The sequence below is a fragment of the Falco cherrug genome, chromosome 1, assembly GCF_023634085.1.
Source record: "Falco cherrug isolate bFalChe1 chromosome 1, bFalChe1.pri, whole genome shotgun sequence".
Taxonomy (NCBI): Eukaryota; Metazoa; Chordata; class Aves; order Falconiformes; family Falconidae; genus Falco; species Falco cherrug.
This window is the reverse complement of record NC_073697.1, coordinates 114094274-114118757: the sequence shown is the minus strand read 5'-3', so window position 1 is coordinate 114118757 and position 24484 is coordinate 114094274. Positions and strand designations below refer to the sequence as shown.

The 24484-nt window shown below is 44.2% G+C and overlaps 1 protein-coding gene across 1 annotated transcript in view; it reads left to right on the top strand.

Moving 5' to 3' along the window:
* The window catches only part of UBE2O (ubiquitin conjugating enzyme E2 O), a 66210-nt gene that overhangs the window by 26732 nt on the left and 14994 nt on the right, over positions 1 to 24484 (top strand). Inside the window, exons 2-10 of the mRNA XM_055721748.1 lie at positions 8536 to 8595; positions 13748 to 13858; positions 14797 to 14894; positions 16255 to 16318; positions 18061 to 18204; positions 18848 to 18957; positions 19800 to 19950; positions 20759 to 21261; positions 24047 to 24201. Of these exons, the coding sequence (XP_055577723.1) occupies positions 8536 to 8595; positions 13748 to 13858; positions 14797 to 14894; positions 16255 to 16318; positions 18061 to 18204; positions 18848 to 18957; positions 19800 to 19950; positions 20759 to 21261; positions 24047 to 24201 (1396 nt within the window). The remainder of the gene's footprint in view (positions 1 to 8535; positions 8596 to 13747; positions 13859 to 14796; positions 14895 to 16254; positions 16319 to 18060; positions 18205 to 18847; positions 18958 to 19799; positions 19951 to 20758; positions 21262 to 24046; positions 24202 to 24484) is intronic.

Sequence of the window (24484 nt, the reverse complement as noted above, 5' to 3'; positions counted from 1 at the left end):
AGGAGGGTAAAAAAACCCCTGACAGGTAGGGTGATCAGAAATGTAGACAGGGACAAAAGTAGCTACAAGTTGCTTGCAGGTAGTAGATGTGTAGTTAGGGGAGGCTCAGGAAGCTTCAGCCTGCAGTTGGAAGGAACTTTAACTGAGTGGCACAGCTTCAGTTTTCTGTGTCTCCACAATATGTCATAAAGACAAATTAAAGAGCTGTCAGTTTGTCTTGGGAACGCTGCAGGTCCCTGGGGAGGCTTGCAGTGTTGGGAAATTATAAGAACTAATGACACAGCTGGATTTTGAAGCTGCTTGTGTAACAAGCCTTTCTGCACTGTTAACAGTGTTGACAGGGAACCACAATGCAGAGCCAGTGATTTGAATCTTGTTTTTCAGATTGCCTGATCTCCTGTGGGTGTTGCAAAGGCTTCCCTCCTCTGCTGCCTTCCCTGCAGTCACCTGCTTGGTGTTTCCTACATGACTCTAAAAGATCGCAGGTGCTGCTTGGCTCTGGCAGTCCAGTAGTAAACAACTGGTGTGTAATTTGATAAAAATTCATGTCCCCTTAGTACAGGGGGTTTAAAGCTGCTTTAGGCATTCAGCTGGGGACAGTCAAATTTGTTTTTGAGCAGTGTGTGTGATGGCTTGGGGCTGGAAGCTGCTGTGTTCATCCCTACCAGCAATGGGATCTTTGTGAGCTAATTAGGAAATCCTACTTTAGGTTGTGCCTTTTGCTTGTTTTCTGAAAAAGTGTTGTGTCCATATGGTAAAATTATATCCACGGTAGATTGCTAGTAACAGGCACTGCTTGGAGAGTAGGCTTAGTGGTAAATCTTAAGTTTGTGCTGCTAGTTGTGAATGTGCTGAATGTTGGATGATTGGCAGATTCAGGTCTGCTAGTTGCATGAACAAGAGTGTAATACGTTATCAGTTGACTGTCTGCAGGTAGAGCTGCATATGATGCAAAGCTTTCTTGATTTCATCTTGGCCTCAGCAAAGTCCTTTAAAAAAAATGTATTTAAGTTTTGGGGAGCATTTTAGTGCTTCCCCACTTACCCCTGTTCTATTCTTCCTGCAGCTGAAGTTAATCATCAACCTGACCTTTTGCAGTGTTTTGCGCTGCCCAGAACAGCCTCATGAACAAGCTTTTGAACTTTTGTGCTGAATATAGGAAACAAAGGCCCTGCTCACTGTCCTCCTCCTGCTTTGACCAATCCAGATGGGGAACTGTGTGCTCCTGAGTCACTCAAGGTCACTCTATACAGGCCATATTGAACGATTTTTTAATAGCCTAGTGCAATTCCTAAGAAACTAAAATATTTTCTTTTGTTTGAGTGCTTTGAGATGACAGGTGGTATCATGATATTACGAAAATGCAAAATGATGCTAAAAAGCAATATGGCTAAAAACTTAAATGCATCTAAAGGCATTAGTTATGTGACATAGTGGTGACTGACTGTTCTGTAGTAGGTGTTGGGAGCCACACACCACTGACATCCGCTACTTGATCAGACAGAAGCCTAGACCTTGTCCCAGAAGTGCATGGCTCTTCTGTAAGTAGCGCAGGAGGCTCTGCAGCCTCCTGTCTCAAACAGATTTTGAACTTGCTGTCTGGAAGAGCCACAGACTACATGTGCTTGCCATGTGGGAGTGGCCAGGAGCTGTCACAGGCAGAACTTCTGTGCCAGTCGGTACAGATTTATTCTTGTAGCTTTGCAGCAACATCCCTCAAGGGTTTTTAAAACCTGCTGTATTGTTCAGCTCTTCTGGGTAGTAGAATTTTGGTTCTCGGGAGTTTTTAAGTTTCTAGTAATCTTTCTTCTGCCCCATTCTCCCATCTTCCATCCCCATAAAACCCAGCGTGGCTGGAAACCTATGGTTGTTAGGAGTGAAGCAATGTGTACCACTTCAAATGTTGCGGTGTGAACCAAATACAAGCTTCCATGGGATTCTCTGTTCTTGCTGCTTCATAGTCTCATACTTTTTAGACAGCACATGTGCAATGCAATATGAACAATGTAACAGAAGTCTTTCAAGGGAAGTGAACTTTGTATGTAGAACATATTTTCCTGGGAGTAGTATGTGATGCCACTGGTAATGTGTTGATACTGAAATGATATTAAATATATCTTGGCTTCAGATCTTCTGAGTCTTTGAATTTCTGAACCTTTGTCATCTAACTGTGTATCCATGCTATGTTTGGACAGCTGACTTGCTATTTTAGACACCTCATTTGGATTTAAATAAAAACAGCTTGTGTTGAGATGATAGTTATGCTACTGTTTTAGCTGAAGTGAATTTGGGTGTGCAATCAGACCTTAAAGTTAAAAAACAACAAAACAAAAAAATTTGGAGGATGCTGACTGGAGTTGGCTGCTGCCAGCAGTGCTCCCTTCTGTCTCACAGTCACCCCCGGCACCAGGGCAGCTGCTGAGCTGCTCCACGTTATAGTGATCCATAGCATCAGTTGGCACCATTCTATTTTCTCTTAGTGCCCATGACTGGAGCTGCTTCATGTAGTAAGGAAATTCCACCTTGACCTCTAGTAAGAGCCCTGCAGTGGTCCCAGTCATAAACTATTGCTATCTGGTGTAGGCTTCTGGTTGACAGCTTCAGTGTTGCAGAAAAGGACCTAATTGCTTTCAGGTTTAAAACCACAGAAATATGGTACACCATGTCCTGCTTCATGTGGACTTCAGGTGCTGAGAGGCCTAGTCATTCAAAAGACCTAGGAGGAGTCTTGTCAGCTGAATGAAGCAAGGCTGTATCTTTTCACAGCATCAGGTGCTTGGATTTAGCTTTAACTGATGATGGGAGCATCCTCTGTGTACTGGGGTTTGGAGAGCTCTGCCTTGTTACCTGTTGCTGCAGTAGACTGCTTTCCCTATGGTTTGCTCTTAACCTGTAGTTTTTCTTTTCCCCTGAACACTGATGCTACAAGTTTCCATGACTACTTCTAAGCTAATATGTAGATGTTCTCTCTTCAAAACAAAAAAACTAATGTTGGGATTGTAAGACACTGGCAGTCAGAGTTGGTCATCTGGAAGGACGTCCCAGGGACGGGATTAATTTTTCACTCCAGAACAGATTCAGCCTGTTGACTTGCCAGGAGCACTCCCCAGTGCAGTTAAAAAAAAAAAAAAAAAAAAAAAAACCCAAAAAACCTCCCACAAAAAAACCCCATACCACAAACAAACAACAAAAAAAACCACCAAAAAACCAAAAAAAAAACCCCCACAAAACCAACCAAAATTTGATACATGTAAGACTGAAATCCTAACTGTTAAATTTAAAGAGGATCAGATATGTAGTTCATCAGCTCCATCATGATATATGTCTGTTGGCACAGAAAAGGAAAGTGTGACATGTTTTCTGTGTATAATACCTTGGCTTGGCTGAAAAGGAGACCACAGAATGGTAATACAACCAAAAGGCATTTATTATTTTTCTCCTCACATTTTTTTCTTAGGCCCACTGAGAGAGCTCACCATCCCTAATATGAGACAGGCTTTATAAAATTGCAAGTTTTTGTTTTTGGTTTTTTTACTTTTTTGCTTACAAACGTAGAAGGGGAGCCTGGGAACAGCAGTTTAAATGCTGTTAAATGTATTACATCAGTTACAGAAAATATGTGAGGAGAATGCTGGGCCATGTGAGATGGAGAAATAGCCCAGAATGGATAGTGGTGGCAGATCTGTGCAGGTCAAAGCCTGGCTTTCCTGCTTTCATGGTGGTGACTGCTGCTGGCCAAGCCCTTGCTTAACTCAAGTGGCAGAAGCAGTTTCCATGATAGTTCACTTCTGCCTCTTCTTTGGATAAACATCTCAACCATCATATAGCAGTTCAGGTAAATGTGTAGAGTTTCATCTCCAGCACTGTGCTTTCCTCCATTTTTTTAAATGTCCTGTATTCCCATTTTTATAAGCAGTTACCAAGGGAGGGTGGATGTGTGCTCTTTTTTTTTTTTTTATCCAACCTTATGTGCTTATTCCCAGAGCTCTTGTTTCAGAGGATAAAATCTGGAGTGCATCTAGAATAGAAACTGATGTTCTCACCACAGTGATTTTGTTGGAAGTAGAGGCTGTGGGATCACACTAGCACCCCCGAGCAAATTTTATTCTTTATTGGTCAGACATTATGGTTACATGAGACAGCACTGACTAAGCGTGAACTTTAACAGTTTAAGTTGGTACTGGCAAGCTTTATACTGGATCAGGTGTCATCTTTCATAGCCAGGATGCACTCTGTGTTGCTGGGTAGCTGAGCAGAAATGCAGTTGTAAAACGGTGGCTGAGCCAGATGAGAGGTGTGCTCCCAAGTCTGTGTGTTGCTGGGTGTTGAAGAGTAAAGAACTGTGATCTGACATTCAGCCTTGGGCAGTGGTGAGTCATAGTGACAAGGTCTCCTGTTCTTCCTGTTGTCCAAGTGTGGGCTGAACCTGCAAGGTCCACTGAGTAGTCAGCTCCTCTGAAAGCTGGTAAGGGAGCCCGTGCAAAAGGTGTGTGCTGGCGTATTTGAGACTGAACAACCAAGGACTGCATGTAGGTGTATTCAGCCTTTAGAACTATGATTCCTTTCTGTGTTTAAGCTTGTCCCCCAGCTTCTTTTCTTGGGTTGTTTGGAGCAGGGGACAGTTTGTTTGTAATTATCTCCTCTGACAACATTACCCACTTGGAAGTGTGGCAGTAGCAAAACAAAATGCTGCTATTTACAGGTAGAATTACCTTCTTTTATTTCTCCTAAAGTAAAATAGCAAGACTCCTGCTCATGCAGAAAGGACACTGTGTGGGAATAGGAAAGGAAGAGATGTGCCGGCAGTAAGCCGGTATGTGTTCTGTTTTCTCCTTGGTGGTGGGGGACGACACCGGTAGCTGGAGCCTGTGTAGAGGTGTGTTTGTCCATTGTTGGGTACCAATGTTGTTACAAGCAAACCTGAGCAGGTAATTAGTGAATTTAACCTCTGCTTTTAAATATGCAGATAGTGACCAAGGATTTATGCCAATACTGAGTATGTCCAGTACTGCTTTTCTTTGGATACACACCGGCTGGGGCTAGTTGTCCCTATATCAATCTCAGCAACTGTTGTATTACTTGTCCCTAAACTTCAGAAGTGATTGCTTCTTACTTACCTGCCGCAACACTTGGCACTGGTGGCCAGCCCACATCATCAAAATAAATTGCTTTGGTTTTGATCTCATCAGAAGATAGTTGTTGGGGAAGAAAATTGGCCCCATGTCTCCCATTTGCTTTATGGAGTTGAGAGGTTAAACCCAGAGAGTTAGTGTGAGTTTAGCACACCCCTGCCCAAGGATGCTTACATTTAACTGCTGAATTGTTTGCTAAAGTGAGGATCCAGTTTACAGTCACAGAGGTATCTCCCAACCTCTGCAACTAATTAATAAAGAATCACAAAGGCTTTGCTTCAAATGACAAGGTTGTTTGTGATAAGGAATTAGATAAATTATTTGAAGCAATAAGCTACCAAGGCTTGATGAGTTAATGCTTGGCAGCCAGGCAGAAATGTCTGTTCTTGTCTCCTAATCTACCCAGTTTCAGGTGAGAGCTGAGAAGGAGAACATGCTCCTCTGCAAAAATCAACATTTATGTACCCCTCCTGCTGTGTGTGGTTAGGAGAGCATCATCAGACCTGGTGAAGTATCATATGTTCTCCAGATTGCAGCTGGTGCCTTTTGACTAGATGTGCTGTGGAGCTCGGGCATTGATGCTGTGCTGAGCACCAAGAGAACATCTGAACAGCAGAGGGAATAAATGGGTGCCAAAGCTGTTCTGCCACTTCTTTTTGCAGTCGGTGCATTTACTGACTTACCTGACTCCTGGTGGGAGGGTGTTGGTTGCCCCTTTTTGCCTGGGTAAAATGTGTGTTCAGTGATGAGTGTCTTTGGTTTGCTTTAACATATATAAATGTGAATTTATTTTTTAAAAAGGCAGCACAAAGCACGCTCTGCATTTGAGGTGTTTGGAGGGTGCTGAGCCCAGCTTGGCATGCAGGAGTGCAGGACTAGGTGGGAGCACCTCTGGGAAACTGCTGTTTGTCATGCTTATGGCTATTGTCAAGGCACATGGCTAGAACACAAAGCTAGTCATGTTAATACTGACTTTCACAGAGGTAAATACAGCAACTGAGCTGTAAGTACCTATCCTGAAAGTGCTGCTCCAATATTGAATTCCCTTGCCTGATTGAGGGGGCTGACCTTGGCCTGATGATCATGTCACTCTGGGTATAACAGACAACAGGAGGAATGACGACTGTCATGTGTTTATCAACAGCCATTCTGGCTTCCTCTGGTTGGGTTTCTTGTGGATTTTGAGTCTTGTGTGTGATGACAGACCTGCTAAGTATTTATTGTTGATGCTGGCATTCTGCCTACTACTTGGCTTGCTTATCCTAGCAACTGAGGCAGGTGGGTCTGGCACGTGGAGCTGAAAATAATTGTGCTGCCTTTTAAAAAAATCAGAAGATCTGAAAATGGTTAGACGTAATCCCCTGCAGAGAAAGTTTTATGCCTTGCTTTGGGAAGAACCTGTGTGTTTATATCCTTCAGGAAGGATCACAAAATGAGAAAGGTACTAATTTACAACTTTTATGATTTATGGAGTTTACTAACAAAAATATTGCTGCTTCCAGGTAGCATCAGATCATCTTGTCAGTCTGGATTCTTCAGATACTGTTTAATACAGAATGGAGTGGTATGGCTCAATGATATGTTGAAACATAATGCATAAATTTAAACACCACGTGTCAGAGGTTAAATTGCCCTAATGCATGTTGAAATGAAAGTATTGAGCTCTGCAGCAAGAGAACTACAGTTAAAATACCCAAACCGCTGCTCACGCTTGGGTACTTACTGGAATGTGAATGTTGCTGCCTGCTTCTGGATGTTAAGAGGCTATCTATACAGTACTTACTTTAACAAATAATTTTAGAAAGCTGTATAAAAATTGATGTCTGTCTATATACCCTGGTGGGATATGGGAGGCAATGAAAACACTTCCACAATCTGGAAATGGGCTGTGGGAAGCTTCAGGTTTCCCACTCTGGTGGAGTTCTGACTCCAGAAGTTGGGTCTAAAAGCCTAGCTGGCTGGCTCTCTTCCTCTCTTACTGAAACATGTAATCAAGAAGGCAATAAATACTCAGGTGCTTGGGTTTTAGTCCGGATCCTGCCCTTGGATTGTAGATTTATGTCTTAATTTAGTAAAGCAGGCTGTAAGCCAGGGTGTGGGTTATGATGAAATGCTGACAAAGCACGGTGGATTTTGGGCTGGGATCAACAAGGAAAAGCAACAAATGCAGCAATAGTGGAGGGGTGGATTCTGAAAGCGAGATGTGCAAGGGGCTGTGTCCCTGATACTGTATTCACATGGTGCTTCCCAAAATGCATGGTAACTAGTGTATTTGCGGGGCTCAGAATGATGTACCAATGCAAATATGTTCTTGACCACTGAAATGCACGGGACTTCTCCCTGTTCAGCAAAAGGAAATCTTAGCTGAGTTATAGTGAGGCTCAGCAACCCTGAAATTGGAGTTCAGTCTTGTGGTCTCCCTACTTAGTATGCTTAGGACATTAATCCCCATGTAGCATTTCAGTATTAATGTATTCAATGGCAACTGCATTTTGTAGTTTTGAGCTTGTTGATAACACTTAATGAAATAGTCTTTAAGTAGTCTTGAGATCACTGAAACAGCTTGATGAAAGACCACTTTTGGAAGGACATCACTTGGTTAACTGACCAGTAATCACTAGAGATTCATCAAGTGATACCTCCCCTACCAGTAATGATTCCTGGTGCCCACAGCTCTGCATGATCTAACATAGGATATGTAGTCGTGGTCCAGCCACATCTCTTGTTGCCAGCACCAGCTCTTTGCCAGCAAGTACTTTAGCAGGAGCTGGAATATGAGCAGTGCTTTGACTTTATCCATGCTCTTATCAGTTTATCTGCATGGACCTGGGGGCTACTAAGTGCAGTGACAGTCATTTCTTTTCATTTTTTTTTACCCCACCAAGGCAAGTGCTTTCTGCACTAAATTTGGCACCAATTCCCTTGCTAGCTAAGACTTCTCACTGTACAGTACCTTAAAATGTTCCGGACCAAACAGGATTTCCACAGATATTTGTGGGTATCTTGGGTGAAACGCGTGCAGGATGAGACACAACTATGGTGTGACGTGCTTCTTCCTCTGTCTTCTGTGTTCTCTAGTGCATAGACTGGATGTGGGTAGGAAATGATGCATGATGCAGAGATGAGGAGAGGGAATCTCGAAGTGATGAATGAGTCAGAATGTTTGCACCCTTTTTGATGCACAGTGGTGATGGATCGCCTGGTTGCTGTGTTTCAGATCTCTCAACTGGATTTTGTGAATGTACCGAGGGGTTTAATTCTGTGTATAGAAGTGCCTCAGCATCCTCTGCTGTGAAAACCTCCTTAGTCCAGAGGGCTGGGATACTGTGTATTTGTGTTTGTCATGTTATTTCTGACTAAATGTCATGTGGAGTCACTAAATTCAGTCTCTCTCTCCCGTTAGCTGAAGCTTGAAGATCGCTCTGTGGTCCCTCGAGATGTGGTCAGACATATGAGCTCCAGCGTAAGTGCTTTTTTCTCTGTCTGTTTTTGATCATGATACTGCTGCATGGATTTCTAAGATTTGCCAAACTGCCTGAATGAAGTTGAACAGTAATGTTTGGAGCATAGTCTATTTTTAGTGTGTTTGATAGACCTAGCTTCATGCTTTGAAAATGAAATGCTGATAAGGCTGCTTCTCTACCGTTGATTATTTGCAGAGGTCCTCTGAGCAAGCAAACCTGATAATGTCAGGTAATGAGACAACAAGCTTGTCTATCCTGCCATCCTTTAAGTTTTAAATCAAACTGTTCTGAGTTGTGGGGGGTGTGGATATGCTCTGCCAGGCCTAATGGGGAGGCTGGAGTGGAGGCAGATCACATTGCCGCTGCTTGCCTTTCAGTGTGCTATGGTAGAGAATTTGGAGGAAATATTTTCAGGGACACCTCAATCTACAGTGAGCACTATCTTGTCCAGTTTCTTTCAGAAATACAGCAAATCCAGACACTGCTGAAGTGCCTGACACAGCTAGGTTGACAAGAAAGCTGGTTCTTAATCAGAGCCCATAACAGTTACCTTTATTCTTTCTGGATACTACATTAAGCCCTAGTCATTCTATTCTAGTTGTACAGCATTTGTGCTTATCAGAGATGTGAGGATTTCTCTTGTGTAGGAAATACTGGGAATGTTACTTAGTTTCAATTATCAGACGAGCTGTGATCTCTTAAGAGCTTAGCTAGGTTGGCAGTTTTTTGCTGTTGCTCACACCTAACCTATAACCCCAAGCCATATGGCCTGCCATGTGCATGCCTGCATCTTCTCTTGACTTGCTTCCAGCAATGTGGCTACCAAGGTTGTGATGAAGCAGGCAGCTGGCCACTAACTGCTGCATTTGCACCACATGGTGTGCAGCCTGGTGTGGGGATGGGGAAGGCCTTTCTCTGACCTGGGTGTTTTGTTTTTTTAAATAAAGCCTTTTTTGTCAATTAAAAAGTAAACCCACTCCTTTTTCACAGAATGTTGCAAAGAGAAGGGAGGGAAAACTTGAAGGGCAATTTGAAAAATGCTAAACCAAGTTATTTCCTTAAGAAATCTAATTGTTGTTTGAAATGGAAATTTGGAGTCAACATTTCTTACTAAAACTGCAACATTATGAAAGCGTTTCAATCCAAAATAATGAACAGCTAGCAAACTGAAATATCAGCTGTTCATGCTGTTGTACCTGGTGCAGCTGGACTCTTTAGTATGTCCTCGCTCAAAGGGATGCTTTGAGTCATGCCTCTTGACTGGTTCTCTGATGCTGCTTAAAGTAATTTTAAGCTTTCAGGACAGCAAGTTGTTCTCTTGGCAAACATGGATGTGCTGCTTTTGTTTGCAATTTCCATACTTAACTGAGCAGTAACTGGCTTCTCTGGCTTGCCGCATGTGTATCGACAGCTATATTACCCAGCAGTTGTTTTGCATGCTCATTTATTGTCTGTTTTGCATGTTTAAACCCTGGTGTTTGCTAGACCATTTGTACTAGTGCCTGATAACTTTTTTTTAATTGATGGAATGGTGAGGGTGTAACTCAATTTCTTCTCTCTATTCAAAAGTGTGGGAATTCTGAGGGTGACTTATATTACACCTTACCCTCAAGTATGCTTTAAGTGTCAGTGGTAAATGAAACAAATTCCTATACCAAAGAAAACCTTCACTTGTTAATCATATATATTTAAAAAATTACAAGTGCATTTAAAATAGAAAATCTGCAAGCTTCAGCCTGCCAAATTCAGGATGTGGGATGGCTGCCCTGCACCAGTTGGCCTGGCAAATGCACAATGTGGAACTTATTCTGTATTCACCACACTCTCTGAGGGCTTGTTTTTAACCTTGAGCGAGAAGGACCCAAAATCCTCTGTTCCTCAAGAGAAGAGAGCTGACTCAAATTCATGTGCTTCTTATTGAGCCCTGAGTGTGGGGAAAGACTGCTTCAGGGGTTAATGCATAAAATGAGATAATTTTCCCTGAACACAGTTGGGCCTGTAAATCTAATCCAGCTGGATGAGAACTGGTGAAAGTGTCAGTGTTCCTTTTTCCAGGTGATATGCTAATTTGGGGGAAAGATTAGAAGCAGGTCTATAATATGGCAGGTTAGGGTTTTGTTGCTACAAAAGGTGCTGGGCTATGCTGTCCCTTTATTTAAAAGGAATAAGAGGGTGGTATAAAGATCTCCTTATTTGAAAAGAGTGTGTTGAGGGAAAGAGTAGAAGGATGGGAGACAGGAGATAGTGGATTGAAGCCTGTGCTTGCTGAGCCACTGTGCTCTCAGGTGGGAGTTTGCTGGTCTGCCTTAAAGCCTTATCTCTGATGGGGAAGGAAAAGACTCACTTCTTCGTCCATTCACTGCTTAAATACTCAGTATCTTCAGCATGGTGAATGCTGTCAGGGTACCAGAAGAAGCAGGAAGACTGTCTAGGGAGTGCATTCAATTCTGGTGTGAGTGAGGCTTGAACCCGTCAATTCTTCTAACAAAGGTCAGTCGCATCCCTTTTCCAGTTCTGCTGTTGGGGTTGATGGAAATAGTTGTTGGGTTTTTTGTAACAGAACTGTGAAATGTCAGCTCATTTAATTTGGCTCCCCCTTTAATGGGAGCATCTAATGAACAGTATGGGACAGTTGTATTTGAGCAGGCTGGTGGGGAGCCATGCTCCAGCTGTAGACTTGCCCTGGAAGACAAGAGAAAAGCTGGCAACTTCTCGCTCCGGGACCGCATTGCTGAGCACAACTATAATCTTGCAGAGTGATTCAGCAGAACCCCTCAGCCTGTAAATCTGCCTCCAGTGTTGTAGGCTAATGTTTCATGTGACAGTGAAATAAACTCATAATAAACAAAGTTCAGTGACAGGTGAGGGAGGAGAGCTGTGACTCAACAGCCCTGTAGCTTCTGGGGCTGCTTGCAACATTGATCATTCTTAACCACAGACAGCGCTCTGTGCTTGCTCAAGTGCTCTGCAACTGGAAGAAGCAAACTGAACTAAATGTGATCCTCTTGCCCATGACTAACGGGATCCAGCAGTGTTAGATGGGAGGCAGGCTTGTAGGGTGGTGCAGGCACCTTCTCCATGGGGAAACTGTCACTTAGAGAATGGGCAGAGGGTGTTGGTGTCAGTCACCCAAGGCCTGGTTTTTTTACTTTTCACCATCAATAAAAGAGGCGGTTTAGAGCCAGAGACAAGATGATCCACAGAAACTGCAGGTGTTGGATTGTATCGTATCTCAGAGCTACTGTCATGTTGGCTACTGATAAAGGAAAAATTAATTCTGAAATGCTCAATGCAGGGCAAAGAATTTGTTTCTTGAGGTTTTTTTTGGTTCTGACTATTAAGCAGTCTAAAACACAGGGCCTGAACTGCAAAGCATAGGCAGAAGATGGATGGGGCATACTTAATTTAGCTTAATCTGGGCGAAAAGCAGGGTAGGTAGCTGTGCTCTAGCCTACAGAAGCTGTGGGTTTGTTGAGCAGGTGCCACTTCTGAGCAGGCCTTGCTCATCCTATGGCTCAAATCGTGCTGGCAGCAGCTGTTGTGAATTGGTGTAGTTCTGCCAAACCCTTTTCAGGTGAGAGTTACAGTACAGCTCTGCTGGGCTCTTTCCTGGCAGCCTGTGCATGCTGCAAGCTACGTTAGGCTTAGCTGCTGTCTGTTGCGATGGAGTTATTGCTGAGAAAGGCTCCCTTTGCTTCCCAGCCTTTCTAGAAAGAAATGGGAGTGATATGTGGAGCAGCTGGAGGGAATGAGCCCCTGCTGCTTTAAGGTCTGCCAGCCTGGCTCTCCCAGCCCTGCTGGATATGCTGGCACAGCTATTGGGCAAGGCGTGGGGCAGGACCCACTTGTCTCATTACCGCCTCCTGGGGAGCCGAGGGGGCTGTGAAGCACAGGGTTTGTGTGATGTAAGGAAGATGACTTGCAGAAGGCAGGTGGAAAGCAAGCCTGCCAAATGGCCTGAGCAATCTGTCCAGGAATTATCCTGGACTGCAGGAGTCTGCTCTACCTACCAGTCCCCAAGGTGAGTCTGGATGAGTTGAGCACCAGCGAACTCCTGAACTCCCAAAAGGGCTGCGCAGGGCCCTGAGTGAAAGCCTTGAATAAATATTTACTGTGGTCAAAAGAACAGCATGTTTATAAGTGGACTGAGCAAACAAATCCACTTCTCATAGGGTATAAGCCCTTTGAGTGTTATGCTCAAGTCTATTGAAGCAGAGAGCTTGATGTTTGAGGTAAGGACAGCCTCAGAAGCTGCAGATACCAGGGCGTTTGTCATGCTGGCCCTCAGCTTTTATAATGGACTTGTGGTCTTTAATGAATAAGAGTATCAATTGTTGCAGCTGTCAGGAGGCCAGGGCAGCTGCCACATTTGACAGTGTTTGGGTTAGCAGCCCTTCCTTGCAGGGCTCCACCATATGTGTGAGCAACATGCATATTGTGTGCTCCCTGCCAACCTATCCCCAGAAGGCTCTTGACAGCATGTGTTATTGTCTTGGAGACAAAAAAGATTAAAACTTTGCTAAAAAGTGAGGGAGATAATGACAACCATCTCGTAACTGGACCAACTGTAAATTACCTGGCTTGAAACCTTGAAATCTGACTAAAGGTGCCAATTTTTATTTTTTTCTTTCAGTATGGCAGTAAGTGAAGACCTTTTATAATGTCCTGCAAAATCAAACTTTACATGAGAAGTCACAGAAAGCTTTAAAGAACTTGTCTGTTGTTCTGGGGTTAATGCCTTTCTTGTCTCGGGGCAGTACCTACAGGACGGTCCCATGGAGTTGAGGAGATCTGCTCAGTTGAATAGACCAAGGAGCTGGGCAGATTTTAAAGGAAGTAAATACTAATCACCTGACTTAGTGTGGTCTTATTTGACCAGATGCAGGAGTCTCTGGACTGCTGCTTTATCAGCCATTGCAAATTTTAACTGGGAAGAAAAGACTACGGGTCTTCTAATAGTGATCTCACCTTCTGAATTGTGTTAGGGTCATGTGAAATGCCCCTTCAGAATGAGGGCCTGAAGGGTAAGAGGGGGTTTAATCTTGAAAGTTCACTTGTCTTTGCACTTCTGATTTGTACACAGAGCATGTACGTGTGTGTGTGTAGGACCCTTCCCGAGGTGATAAACCCTTTCTTCTCTTGTGTTTTCAGGACAGCCAGTGTGGAACTGTAATTGATGTCAACATAGAGTGTGCTGTGAAGCTGGTAGGAACCAACTGCATCCTTTACCCTGTCAACAGCAAAGACCTGCAACATATCTGGGTGAGAATACAGCCAAAATACATGTGGGAGGCCAGGGCTTGGTGGTTTGGAGGAATGCTGCTGTATTTCAAGTAACACATGCAAGGGAAGCATCCATATTGTGCAAGATGCATCTGCAGTTTTATTTTAAACATAATGTAAGCATCCTCCCTGGAAGAAATGATGCAGCATCGCCTCATCTCCCCATCTGTTCTGTGTTTCTGATCACATTGCTGAGACCAAATTGTCTTGAAGGGCTAGGTTCACAGTCAATTGTGTGAGAACTGTGTTGAGATAGACTGGTGTGACAACCTGATTGGGGCAGCCCCATGGCAGTGGCACAGAGCTTTAGTGGTGCAAATCATTACTGTTTAAACAGGCTACGAAAATGCTGAGATGAGTCAAGCAGCTTTCTGTTGAGATGGAAGAGTCTGAAACATTTGGTTCTCCCTCTTGAGTTGGGTAGGTGATTTTCAAAGGCCAGGTGGGATGGGATTTTCTCATTCTTTTTCCTTTGAGAAAAAGTTAATTTGGGAGTGAAGAGCAGGAGTGTCACAACCCTTCTCAAGAAACAGCCTGTGGAAAGGTAGTGGGATACAAGCTTCTCTGGGATGGAAAATCAGTCTCTGATAAAAATTGTTAATATTAACTGAAGGCAAGTGCAAGTATGCCTCTACTTTGCAGAGCATCTCTTGAAGTGGACACTTGAAGTTTAAGATCAGAGGGGAAAAAAATCCTAGAGAAAGCCCAAGCTGCTTAACTGGAGAATCCAGGCTGTGCCCTGACTTTCAAGCAAACTCTTCGATGTACCGTAATTCTAGTTCACAGTGAGATCTGCAGTTGCTGTCATAAGTCCCTTTGAGATTGCTATCTCATCTGTATTGTGTGAGGACTTAACTTGATGGTTCAAAGTACGAGGGTTAATGTTTATAAGTTTTTGTTACCTGTTTTCTTCATAGCCATTCATGTATGGTGACTACATAGCCTATGACTGCTGGCTGGGCAAGGTCTATGATTTGAAGAACCAGGTCATCCTCAAGCTTTCCAATGGAGCCAGGTACTTCTTCCTGAAGACTGTCCCCCTTGGATTTCACAATCCTGGTCCATTTTTAGAAAACTAGAAACAGGCTGGACTTCACTCACATGCTAAGTTACCTGCTTACATTATCTTCACACATAGAGTAAGAACACATCTTTCTCTGAAAACATTGAGATTCATTGGTAACCCTCCAGAAAAAGCTGTTGTCTGGAAGGTGCCAATTTTTTTCAATCCCAGGCAGATCAGTGCTTCTCAACTAAAGCACGTTGGTCTTTAAACTGTGCTTCTCCTCTGGAAAAGAAGCTGTTTAAAATGGATTGTTATTTCAAACCTTTTCTCAGTATGAGAGCATAACTTAAGTGAGATGCAGGGAGGGAGGTTTCTTACCCTGAAAAAAGGATTGAACAGCTTTGGTATTTCACTGTTATTTGCAACTGTATTAGGAATGTTTTTTCAATGAAGACATAATCCAAAGTCATATGTCAAAAACAACACAAGGATCTGCATTCTGTTCTTTGTGCGTGTTGAGACAGTTACTTGTGAGCTAAACCCCTATGAATTCACTTCATTCACCCTGTTCCTGAGGCCTGTCTTGTCCAACAAACTATTTTTTATTGATGCAAGGGAAGGAAGGAACCAGTGGAGGCCAAAGAGACTTATGGGCCTGGCCACTGGGGAATAACCCATCTGTCTTAGAAATGGAGTATTGATGCTGTTGTTTAAAAAAATAATAATCAAAAACCCCACAGTCCTGCAGCCAGCTCTAAGAGAAGCAAGTAATGCAAGAACTGTAACAGATGATTGGTGGATGCATCTGTGATTTTGATTATTTTAGCATTCGGTTAACCCAGGCTGGAAGGTTCTTACGTGTTAAACTGGGAGTGAAAAACAGCTATGCTTCTGTCTGTATTGCTTGCAGTTACTGGTGCAATTTAAAACCTTGCTTGGTATCTGTTACCAGCTCATGCATAGCTATGTAAAATGAGGTAACGGTTTTCAAAATCTCTTCCTAATAAATCATTTGAAATCCCACCAAGTCTCGCTCTGGAAATGAAGCTATTACTGAAGGAAGTACACCCAAATTGCCTTTAGGTTCCAGAATCAGTGTGAATAACAAACCAGATCTTTGCAGCAGACAAATCTTGTCCAGCACCCTGCATATTACTTTTTTTTTTACATGTTAAATGGAACATTTAGATACCAGACAGTGCTTTTATAGTTTGCCTTTAAGCAGTTTTGCTCTGGACCATAAAGGTGCAGCGATATACTGCTGGGCATATGGACAGACCTGCTTAGATAGTGTTGGTTAATTTGGTGCCATTTCCTTTTGAGGTGGATGGCTCTGGAAATGTGACAGTGTCTGTTGTCTGTTTTACAGGTGTTCTATGAGCACAGAAGATGGAGCTAAGCTGTATGACGTTTGTCCTCATGTCAGTGACTCGGTGAGCTTCTGGTTCTCCTGTGTGTCTTTGATCAACTTCATCTTGTAAGCTTTCTGTGCAGGAGGGAAGGAGAAGGCAAAACGATAGGCACTTACCCTAAAAATTAAACGATGCATCACAACTCAAAAACACTTCACTAGATCTTGACTTGATGTAAATGTAACAGGATGTAGCTTAAAGGTAATGTTTAGTAATGAACAGGTTTTGAACTGCTTTCCTTGCAAACAACTTGCATAACATGCAGTCAAATGGCTGATGTCAAGGCATTTCACTGCTCATTATATCCGTACATGCTTGAAAAAGCTCTTATGCCATTTAATAATGCTTTCAAAATTGTTCCCCTTCTGGAATAGGGCGTATTGTTTAAAAGGTGTTCTGCTAGAAGCCCATTTTCAGATCACATAAAATACTGCCTGTCTTGTTGTTGTAGTCCATTACATTCTCTGAATGGAGACCTGCCACCATACTGGCATTTTCCAAATCATGTGGTGGGGAAGGTTTTGCTAGCTTTTGGGTAAAACGGAGTTCCCTGTGTGATGATGGGATCTAACCTCTCTCACCTTCAGAGGCTGACAACTTGCTTTTTCTTCCAAATGGCATCAGTAGGGCCTTGCTGCACTCCTGGCAGCAGTATTGGGAGTTGACCGAGAGTGGCATGTAATTCTTAGGAACTAGCAAGACAGCCCTTATCCTTCCCAGCCTTCAAAGCAAAGGTCCCTTTGATCTCAAACTGCATTTCTGTTAAAATTTGATGCCTGTTTCTTGAAGAGTAAATGGAATATCAGTTTAATAGGATGTGCTGCTATGGTTTTCCTGTTTTGTACAGAGGAGGAGTATTCTGTTGCTAGATACTCACCGATATCTTAGTCTCTGCTGTATTGGGTTGTGCAATATGTGTTCTGCTTCCTAAGTGGATGTTCTAGCAGCATCCAGCTTCTGGTTACCCTGTTTTTGAGAGACCTTGTTTTGAGTTAAGCTGCCTTTAAGGTGTATGCAGTCCCCTGGAGACTTGCAGTTTCGTCTGAAAGTTGTCTCCAGTGTTACTGGTGATCCTGCACTCAGAATTGTTGTGTGTTAGATACTTACCTGACTTAGATCTTGTTGCGCTGCTCTTATCCTGACAAGACTCAATACAGTTTTGTGCTCATTGTTTTATCTACCTTAAACTGTTCTGTCCACCCTCGCATTCTGAATCTTTGGCTCATCCAGTCACTGTAAATATCAGTGGGAAAGAGCTCTAAGGAGAGTGGCTGTGTTTACTGTCTTCTTGTTTTCAAAGAACCATCATATTCACTAATCCACCTAAGATGAGAGTAATAATTAGAAACGTAATTCAACAAGCAGAGGAGTGAAGGCAGGCATCCTCTGGCTCTGAAAGCTGTAGGTGCTTGAAACGGAGCATGAACAAGAGATGGGTGTTGTTGCCCAGAACTCAGCCCACCTTGGCTATTTTGTTACTGAGAACACTTGTATGGAAATACACATCTTCTGTTTCTTATGAGTACCTTTGCTTCTCCCCTACTGAGTCCTAGTCAGCCGCATCCGGTTCGGATGCATGGCAGAGCAGGTTGCTATAGGAACTGCTGGGCTGACTTCAGGAGAGGAATGAGCTTCATGGGCAGCTTGCAGACTTTACCTTTATGGTTAATCTTACTGATCACGAATGAGAGAAGAGAAATGCTGGAATCTTAAATCTTGAGTCCTTTATGCTGTTGTTTTCCCCACCTCCCTTTCCCACACAGGGTCTCTTCTTTGATGATTCATACGGCTTTTATCCTGGGCAAGTCCTCATCGGGCCTTCTAAAGTCTTCTCCAGTGTGCAGTGGCTCTCAGGTGTGAAGCCTGTTCTGAGCACCAAGAGCAAGTTCAGAGTGGTGGTGGAAGAGGTAAGGACTGACAAGCTGTCACACGGCCACCTTCTGCACAGAATGGTCCCTGGCTGGTGTTTTGGAGCAGAGTCAGCTTGCCATGGTAACCTTCCAAGAGCAAATGCACTGTGGCTGTGCTCTCCTGAGGTGAAAAAATTTCTCATTGGGGACTGACAGGACTTTTCAGCATGGTTTGGCTTTTCCTCCCAGGGGTGCTGCTGGCACCCTGTAAGGTAGTAGGGTGCCAGTACACTTAGAGACCAGTACTGCTGATGGTTAGGTAGCAGAAGCACTTCTTCTATTGAAACTTAATGTTGCATGCTATCCAGAAAGAGAGAAATGTTGCTGACTCTTTGATGGAGGGAGCAGTTCCAAGTCCATTAGCGTATCTCTTTGTGACATTGGACTGCTGATTTGTATGTGCTATAGCTTCCTTTCCAAGCCCAGATGTCATCTTTCCTGAAGTTAAAAAATGTAGAGGCTCTCAGTGTTGCCAAGAGCCATGCTGTGGGGACACTGTAGAGGTCCTGGGTGTGGTGAAAGTGCACTTAAACGTAAAAGCAGGTTTGCCGCTTCCCTGTGCGTTGACGTTCAGATCCTAGACCCTGGTCCAGGAAAGCCTCTGAAAAATTAAATTGTCTTCTCTCTCTTTACGTTGCAGGTACAGGTGGTAGAACTAAAGGTTACTTGGATCACTAAAAGCTTCTGTCCTGGAGGTACTGACAGTGTAAGCCCTCCTCCCTCAGTCATCAGCCAGGAGAACCTGTCCAGGTGAGATCAGTTAAACCCCTTTTCACTCCCAACACTCAGGGCACAACACTGCACAGACTATGGTGACACACCTACCAACTGATTAGGTGCAATGCAGCTGTTTCCAGTGAGTTTTTCTCCTTGTTGTACACCTGTGTTGTATTCCAGAGCTTCAAAAATGTAAGATAATAGCTTCCAAACTAGTAACTCAAGCGTTGTCTAAACTAACACAGGGGCTAGATTCCTGCCAATCCTCTCCAAGTACGCTCCTGCTAACAAGTGCATAAAGGAAAGCGGTGTCTGGCAACAGCTCACTTCTTCCCTTGTCCTTCCACTTGGGTCTGGGTCAGGCTGCACCTTTTAACTGTGTGTGTCTGGTCGCAGCAGAGGCGTGGGGTGCTGGCCCCAGCCCTGGGGAGTGCTGAGGCAGCAGCAGGTGCCCTCTGCAGGCTGCAGCTGCAGGAACGGGCTGGGCAAAACTCAGCAAGGAAGTCAGATCAGTAACAGCACAATGCAGTGTGGTTCCTGCCTGGAATTCATAAGCTAGAAGAGAGCAGCTTTCAGATGACAGCAAAAAAACCCCAGTGCTAACTTCAGATGTTTCTTGGCAGCTCTCTGCGGGAGGGGGAGCTAGAGGGAGAAGAGTGATTCATGTCCCACCCGGTCCTTTTGTATCCCCACCTAGCAGTCCCTCATGAGATTCCCACTTCTTTAGAATTATGTGCCTGGGAAAGATTTGGTGTGGTGTTAGCTTCTGTCTACCCCACAAAGAAGTGCCATTGGCATGAGGTCATGCCAGCCCTGGTCACTGCTAGGTTCTGTTCTTTTGCACTTTGCTCATGGCTGTCCTCCTGTTCTACCAGGGTAAAGCGTCTGGGGTGTTTTGACCATGCCCAAAGGCAGCTTGGGGAAAGATGCCTCTATGTGTTCCCAGACAAAGTGGAACCTGCAAAAATCACCTGTGAATGCCCCGAGAGGAACTGTGTCTTGGGTGAAGGATCAGTTGCCAAAAAGGTGAGTTTGAGAGGTCAAGGGAAGCATTGACTTCTCTAAGTATTTCTGGTTGCTGTGGCTTTTAAAGCAAAAGTCTTCCTGGTAGTCATGTGGTCTGAAATGAGACTCCTGAAGTGGTTGTTGTAAAGAGTAATGGCTTGTTGTTGCCAGCAGCGAAGTCACCTTGTACAGCAGTCTGACTGCACTGGGTGAAGCATGCAGCTAATGCCACGAGAGCACATGAACAGGACCTTAAACATAGAGGTGTCACCTTGCGCAGATCAAGCTGTGTCAGAACTGCTGTGCCCTGACAGCTGGGACCATTAGACACATGTCACTTTCGTTAGCATGACCTCAGGTTTCTCGTGGAACTGAACTGTTCAGCTAGATCTGTGCTATAGTGAGACAAGAAAGAAATCTTTGCTTCCTAGGCCACAAGTCATGCTATGGTTTCTACATGCTGGCTATAGAGCAGCAGTGTTCCTAGAATAACAGGATATCATCAGTGTGGATGATGACCTCCCTGCGTAGCTGCGTCTGTTACATAAATTGACTTGTGCAGCCTCTTGTGACCTACCATAACAAAAAGTTCAGAACTTGTTTAAAATAGCCTTAAGGAGAAAAGCTTGCTTTTCTTGGACTAGTCCAGTGCTGCTCCTGAGTAGAGCAGTGGTGAGATGCTGGTTTGCAGAATACTCTGGTGCAGGTGCAATGAGAAGAGGCCCCCAGGGTGCTGTTTTCCTCTGTACAAAGCTAACCATTCCCCGAGTTGGCTGGCAGCTTGCTGAGCATACAGGTGTATTGTCTGACCCAGGTCTGCTTTCTCTAGGTGAGGCGGCTGCTGAAGAAGCAGATAGTGAAGATCATGTCATGCTCCCCAGAATCTCAGGGTACCAGTGAAGCCCCTGACAAAGAGTCTGCTGCAGCTGCTGACCAGAAATCAGAAGAGGTTAAGCCTGGATCAAAATGTGAGCTGGATGACTCTTCCAACAGTGCACCAAGTCCTGGGGAGAGAAAGGAGGAGCAGCCTGAAGAAACGGGGAAGGAGAAAGGTGGAGCAGCAGCTCGACAGCAGCAGCCTCCCTTTCTGCTGAAGGACGAGGGAACGTCCGACTACCGGCTTCAGTCCATGGAGCAAGATGCTGATGATGAGGCAGCTGATGACACTGATGACACTAGCTCTGTCACTTCTTCTGCTAGCTCCACTGCCTCGTCGCAGAGTGGCAGTGGCACCAGTCGCAAGAAAAGCATCCCTCTTTCCATCAAAAACTTGAAGCGGAAGCACAAGAAGAAGAAGACCAAAATTTCACGAGAGTTTAAGCCAGGAGACAGGTGAGCTGGATTTCCAAACCCAGGTATACTTGTCAAAATCTCCCTTACTGAGGTTCTCAGATGTAAACCACCCCCTCAGCTTGGGTGGTGAATGATGTGCCTCACATTAGGACACCAATTGGTAGTAACCAATGACGATTATCTTGTGATAACTGTGCAGTGGCCTGTGTGAGAACAGCTTGGTCTCAGTCTGATAAAACTGAGGCCACGTGATGTGACACTGACGCTATTCTATTTCAGTTGTGCCTTAGGGCATCGACAGAATATTTTTGCTGTGCTAGACTCTGTATGCAGAGAGACAGGTGAATAAAGATCATACAGCTTAGACATGACACTAATTGGTTACCTCATTGGCAGCTGCTGCAGAGAGGCTGAGGATAGACCATGCTAGCAGCAATAGATAGCTTATCCTTAGAGAGCTGTTTCCAGACCAGCATGTAGCTCTGTGCTGGCAGGGGTTCACACTGCAGTGGTCTCTGTTATCCTTACCCTGTTCTGGAGAGAGATCTGCAACTTTTGCCAGCAGTGTACTTTTTATTGGTTTGTTTTTGGTTTTTTTAAACAAAGAAAGTGCACTTCTTGAGACCCTCAGAGAAATTGATTTCAGTAGCTTGGGCAAGGAAACATTGCATGTATCTGCCCATTTCTAGATAAAACAGGATCTAAGCAGCTTTTGCCTTTTACCTAACTTGAAAACGTTTAAACTGTTTTCATGGGATGCAAAGACATCTGACAACTGGCTAGCCTGTTTTGCTGGCTTCCCTGGGCTAATCAGTTGTATACAGATCCTGCACCAGGAATGAACTAGTGCAAAATAATATGCAAGAGTCCTCCCAGAAAAGTGACGTTATCAGGATTCAAGGGATCTAGTAGTTTGAGAATGCCATAAGCTTCATTCACATTTTTGGGGGGTATTTTAGCTTTTCCTGTATGCAGGGAGAGGTCTTCCTTTAGTCCTTGTGGGTTTTGGAGAAATTGCATTTGAAGGTCTCAAACCTGAGCAGACCCCAGTACTCAAGTGAAAGAAAAAAATGAGTGTGTGTGATAGAGTTCCTGGGAACTGATCCTTGGTTCACTTTTCCCTCTCACCTCGCTGCTGAGTGCTTCTGCTCACTAAAGCTTTTGTTAAGGATTACTTAGGTAGTAAACTTGGCAGCTTTCTGCATCATACAGGCAGCAGGGAGAAATTCCTGTGACAGCACCGAGAGATTCCTGTGCTGGGTCTAGGCAGCTCAATACAAGGAAATGCAGAGATCAGATGTTGGGACACTGCAGAGAAGACCGTGTCACAGAGAAAAAGAAATTGAGCGTCTTTCAGCAAAGGGCATATGTGACAGCTGGTCACAGCTCAGTGTGAGGGGTCTTCAGTGTTGAGTATTGAGATGAAGCTGGTGAGACCATCTATAGGTGCACTGCCAAGCACTGCTGAGAAATGCAAAGTGGATTGGCTTGCTGCAGTTAGTCACCAGATCTGATGTGTCAGCTCATGGGTATCTCTGACTGCAGGAGGCCAACTCAGCGTGTGGCTTTACCACAGTTCTGTGACCTGCTGCAGCTCTCTGGGCAGCACATAGACCTCTGGTTATTTTTTTTTTTAGTGAGGATATACAGGGATTTTTATTAATGTCAAGTCGTGACTTTTGTTTGTGAAGCCACATAAACTGTGCTGCAGATGGGACTGTATCATTTCCTTGGGTGGCCTGCCTTTCTACTCCCCCATCTTCACTGGCACATGCCCCCACCTCCCCAAAGGAACCATCTGTTGGCATGTCACCCATGACACTTCCTTCTCTGGTGATTTCTGCTGTTGAGTTTTGGCCCTGCTAGAAACTTTGTGTTATTTCCACTTAAAAATATTTCTCTGACACTTATAAAAGCGGTGCTGGGGGAAAACAGTTGTATTTGCCTATTGTATCTTCTTTATGGTTTGACTTGAAACCAATATAAATGCAGCGCTAGTGTTATGTCTGCAAGGCCTGGTCAGCAAAATAAAGCCAAGATTTAAAATCAGCATGGAATTCGATTTGTTCTGTGCTGTAAGAGGGTTGAAAATGGCGGAGGGCTCGATAGAAGAGTCTGTCCAGCTAAACTGCAGCTCCATTCCTCCTGCCCCCAAGCAGTTTGCCTCTTCAAGCAACTGTCAAGCTCCACAGTAAAGTACCAGCATCTGGTCCATTGTTGCGTGTTTGGGTTTCATTTCTGAGCTGCAGACACACATGTATATGTTTGAACAGCTGAGACTTTTCTCTTTTAAACAAAATCCTCTTGTTTTACCTACATTCAATGTGTTCCTTGGTTTTGGGGGATTTTTTTTCGTTCTGGAAGGGCTGAGGTGGATGCTGCTTTGTCTGTCTTTTCAAGTCCCGTGCTTCTCTAGCTTCAGAGACGCCTCAGAGCTGCCAGGCTATAAGGTGCTTCAATGGAGAAAAGATCTTAAGTTTCAAAGTATTTGAAGCTCCTCTTGTGCCTCTGCCAGGGGTAGAAAGTGGGTGCTAGTAGATGTTAATTTGTTCCACTAGGAATAAAAGGGAGCTCAGCATCAGCTCCCTGGAAAGCAAGTCCAGCAACATATCTGCAGCGATTGAGAACCCATCAAAACAAAGCCTGCTGTGTTCCTGCTTACACTGGGACTAGATGGGGGTTTCCTTACTTGCTTCCTAGCCTGCTGATATGTGTACCTTTGTGTGGCTGAGATCCATCTTGATTCCTGATGTTGGCAGCATCGCATTCTGGTTGTGGCCTTGCATGTTCCCTCTGGTAACTCATTGCTTTTCTGTGTTCTCAGGGTTGCTGTAGAAGTGGTGACCACGATGACTTCAGCTGATGTGATGTGGCAGGATGGCACTGTGGAGACAAATATTCGCTCCAATGAGCTGATTCCAGTCCATCATCTGGACAACAATGAGTTCTGCCCTGGGGATTTTGTGGTGGACAAAAGAGGTATTGGATGTGAAAACAATGCTTTTCTTGGGGAACAAACATGCTTTTAAATTGCAAAGTATTCTTCAGCCTGGATCTCCTAATGTACATTGTAGCCCTTTTTACGGTAGCTGACTTAACATGAATGTCAGCAGAGAGCCACTATTTAAATACCAAAATTGAACTATGACAACTGGCAAGGTGTGGAAGGAATAAATGCCAAGGAGCAAAGCTAGGATTCTCAGTATTTCTGTAGAGTAGAGGTGGCACACCTTCCTCATGAAGGTGTCAACAAATCAGAGCT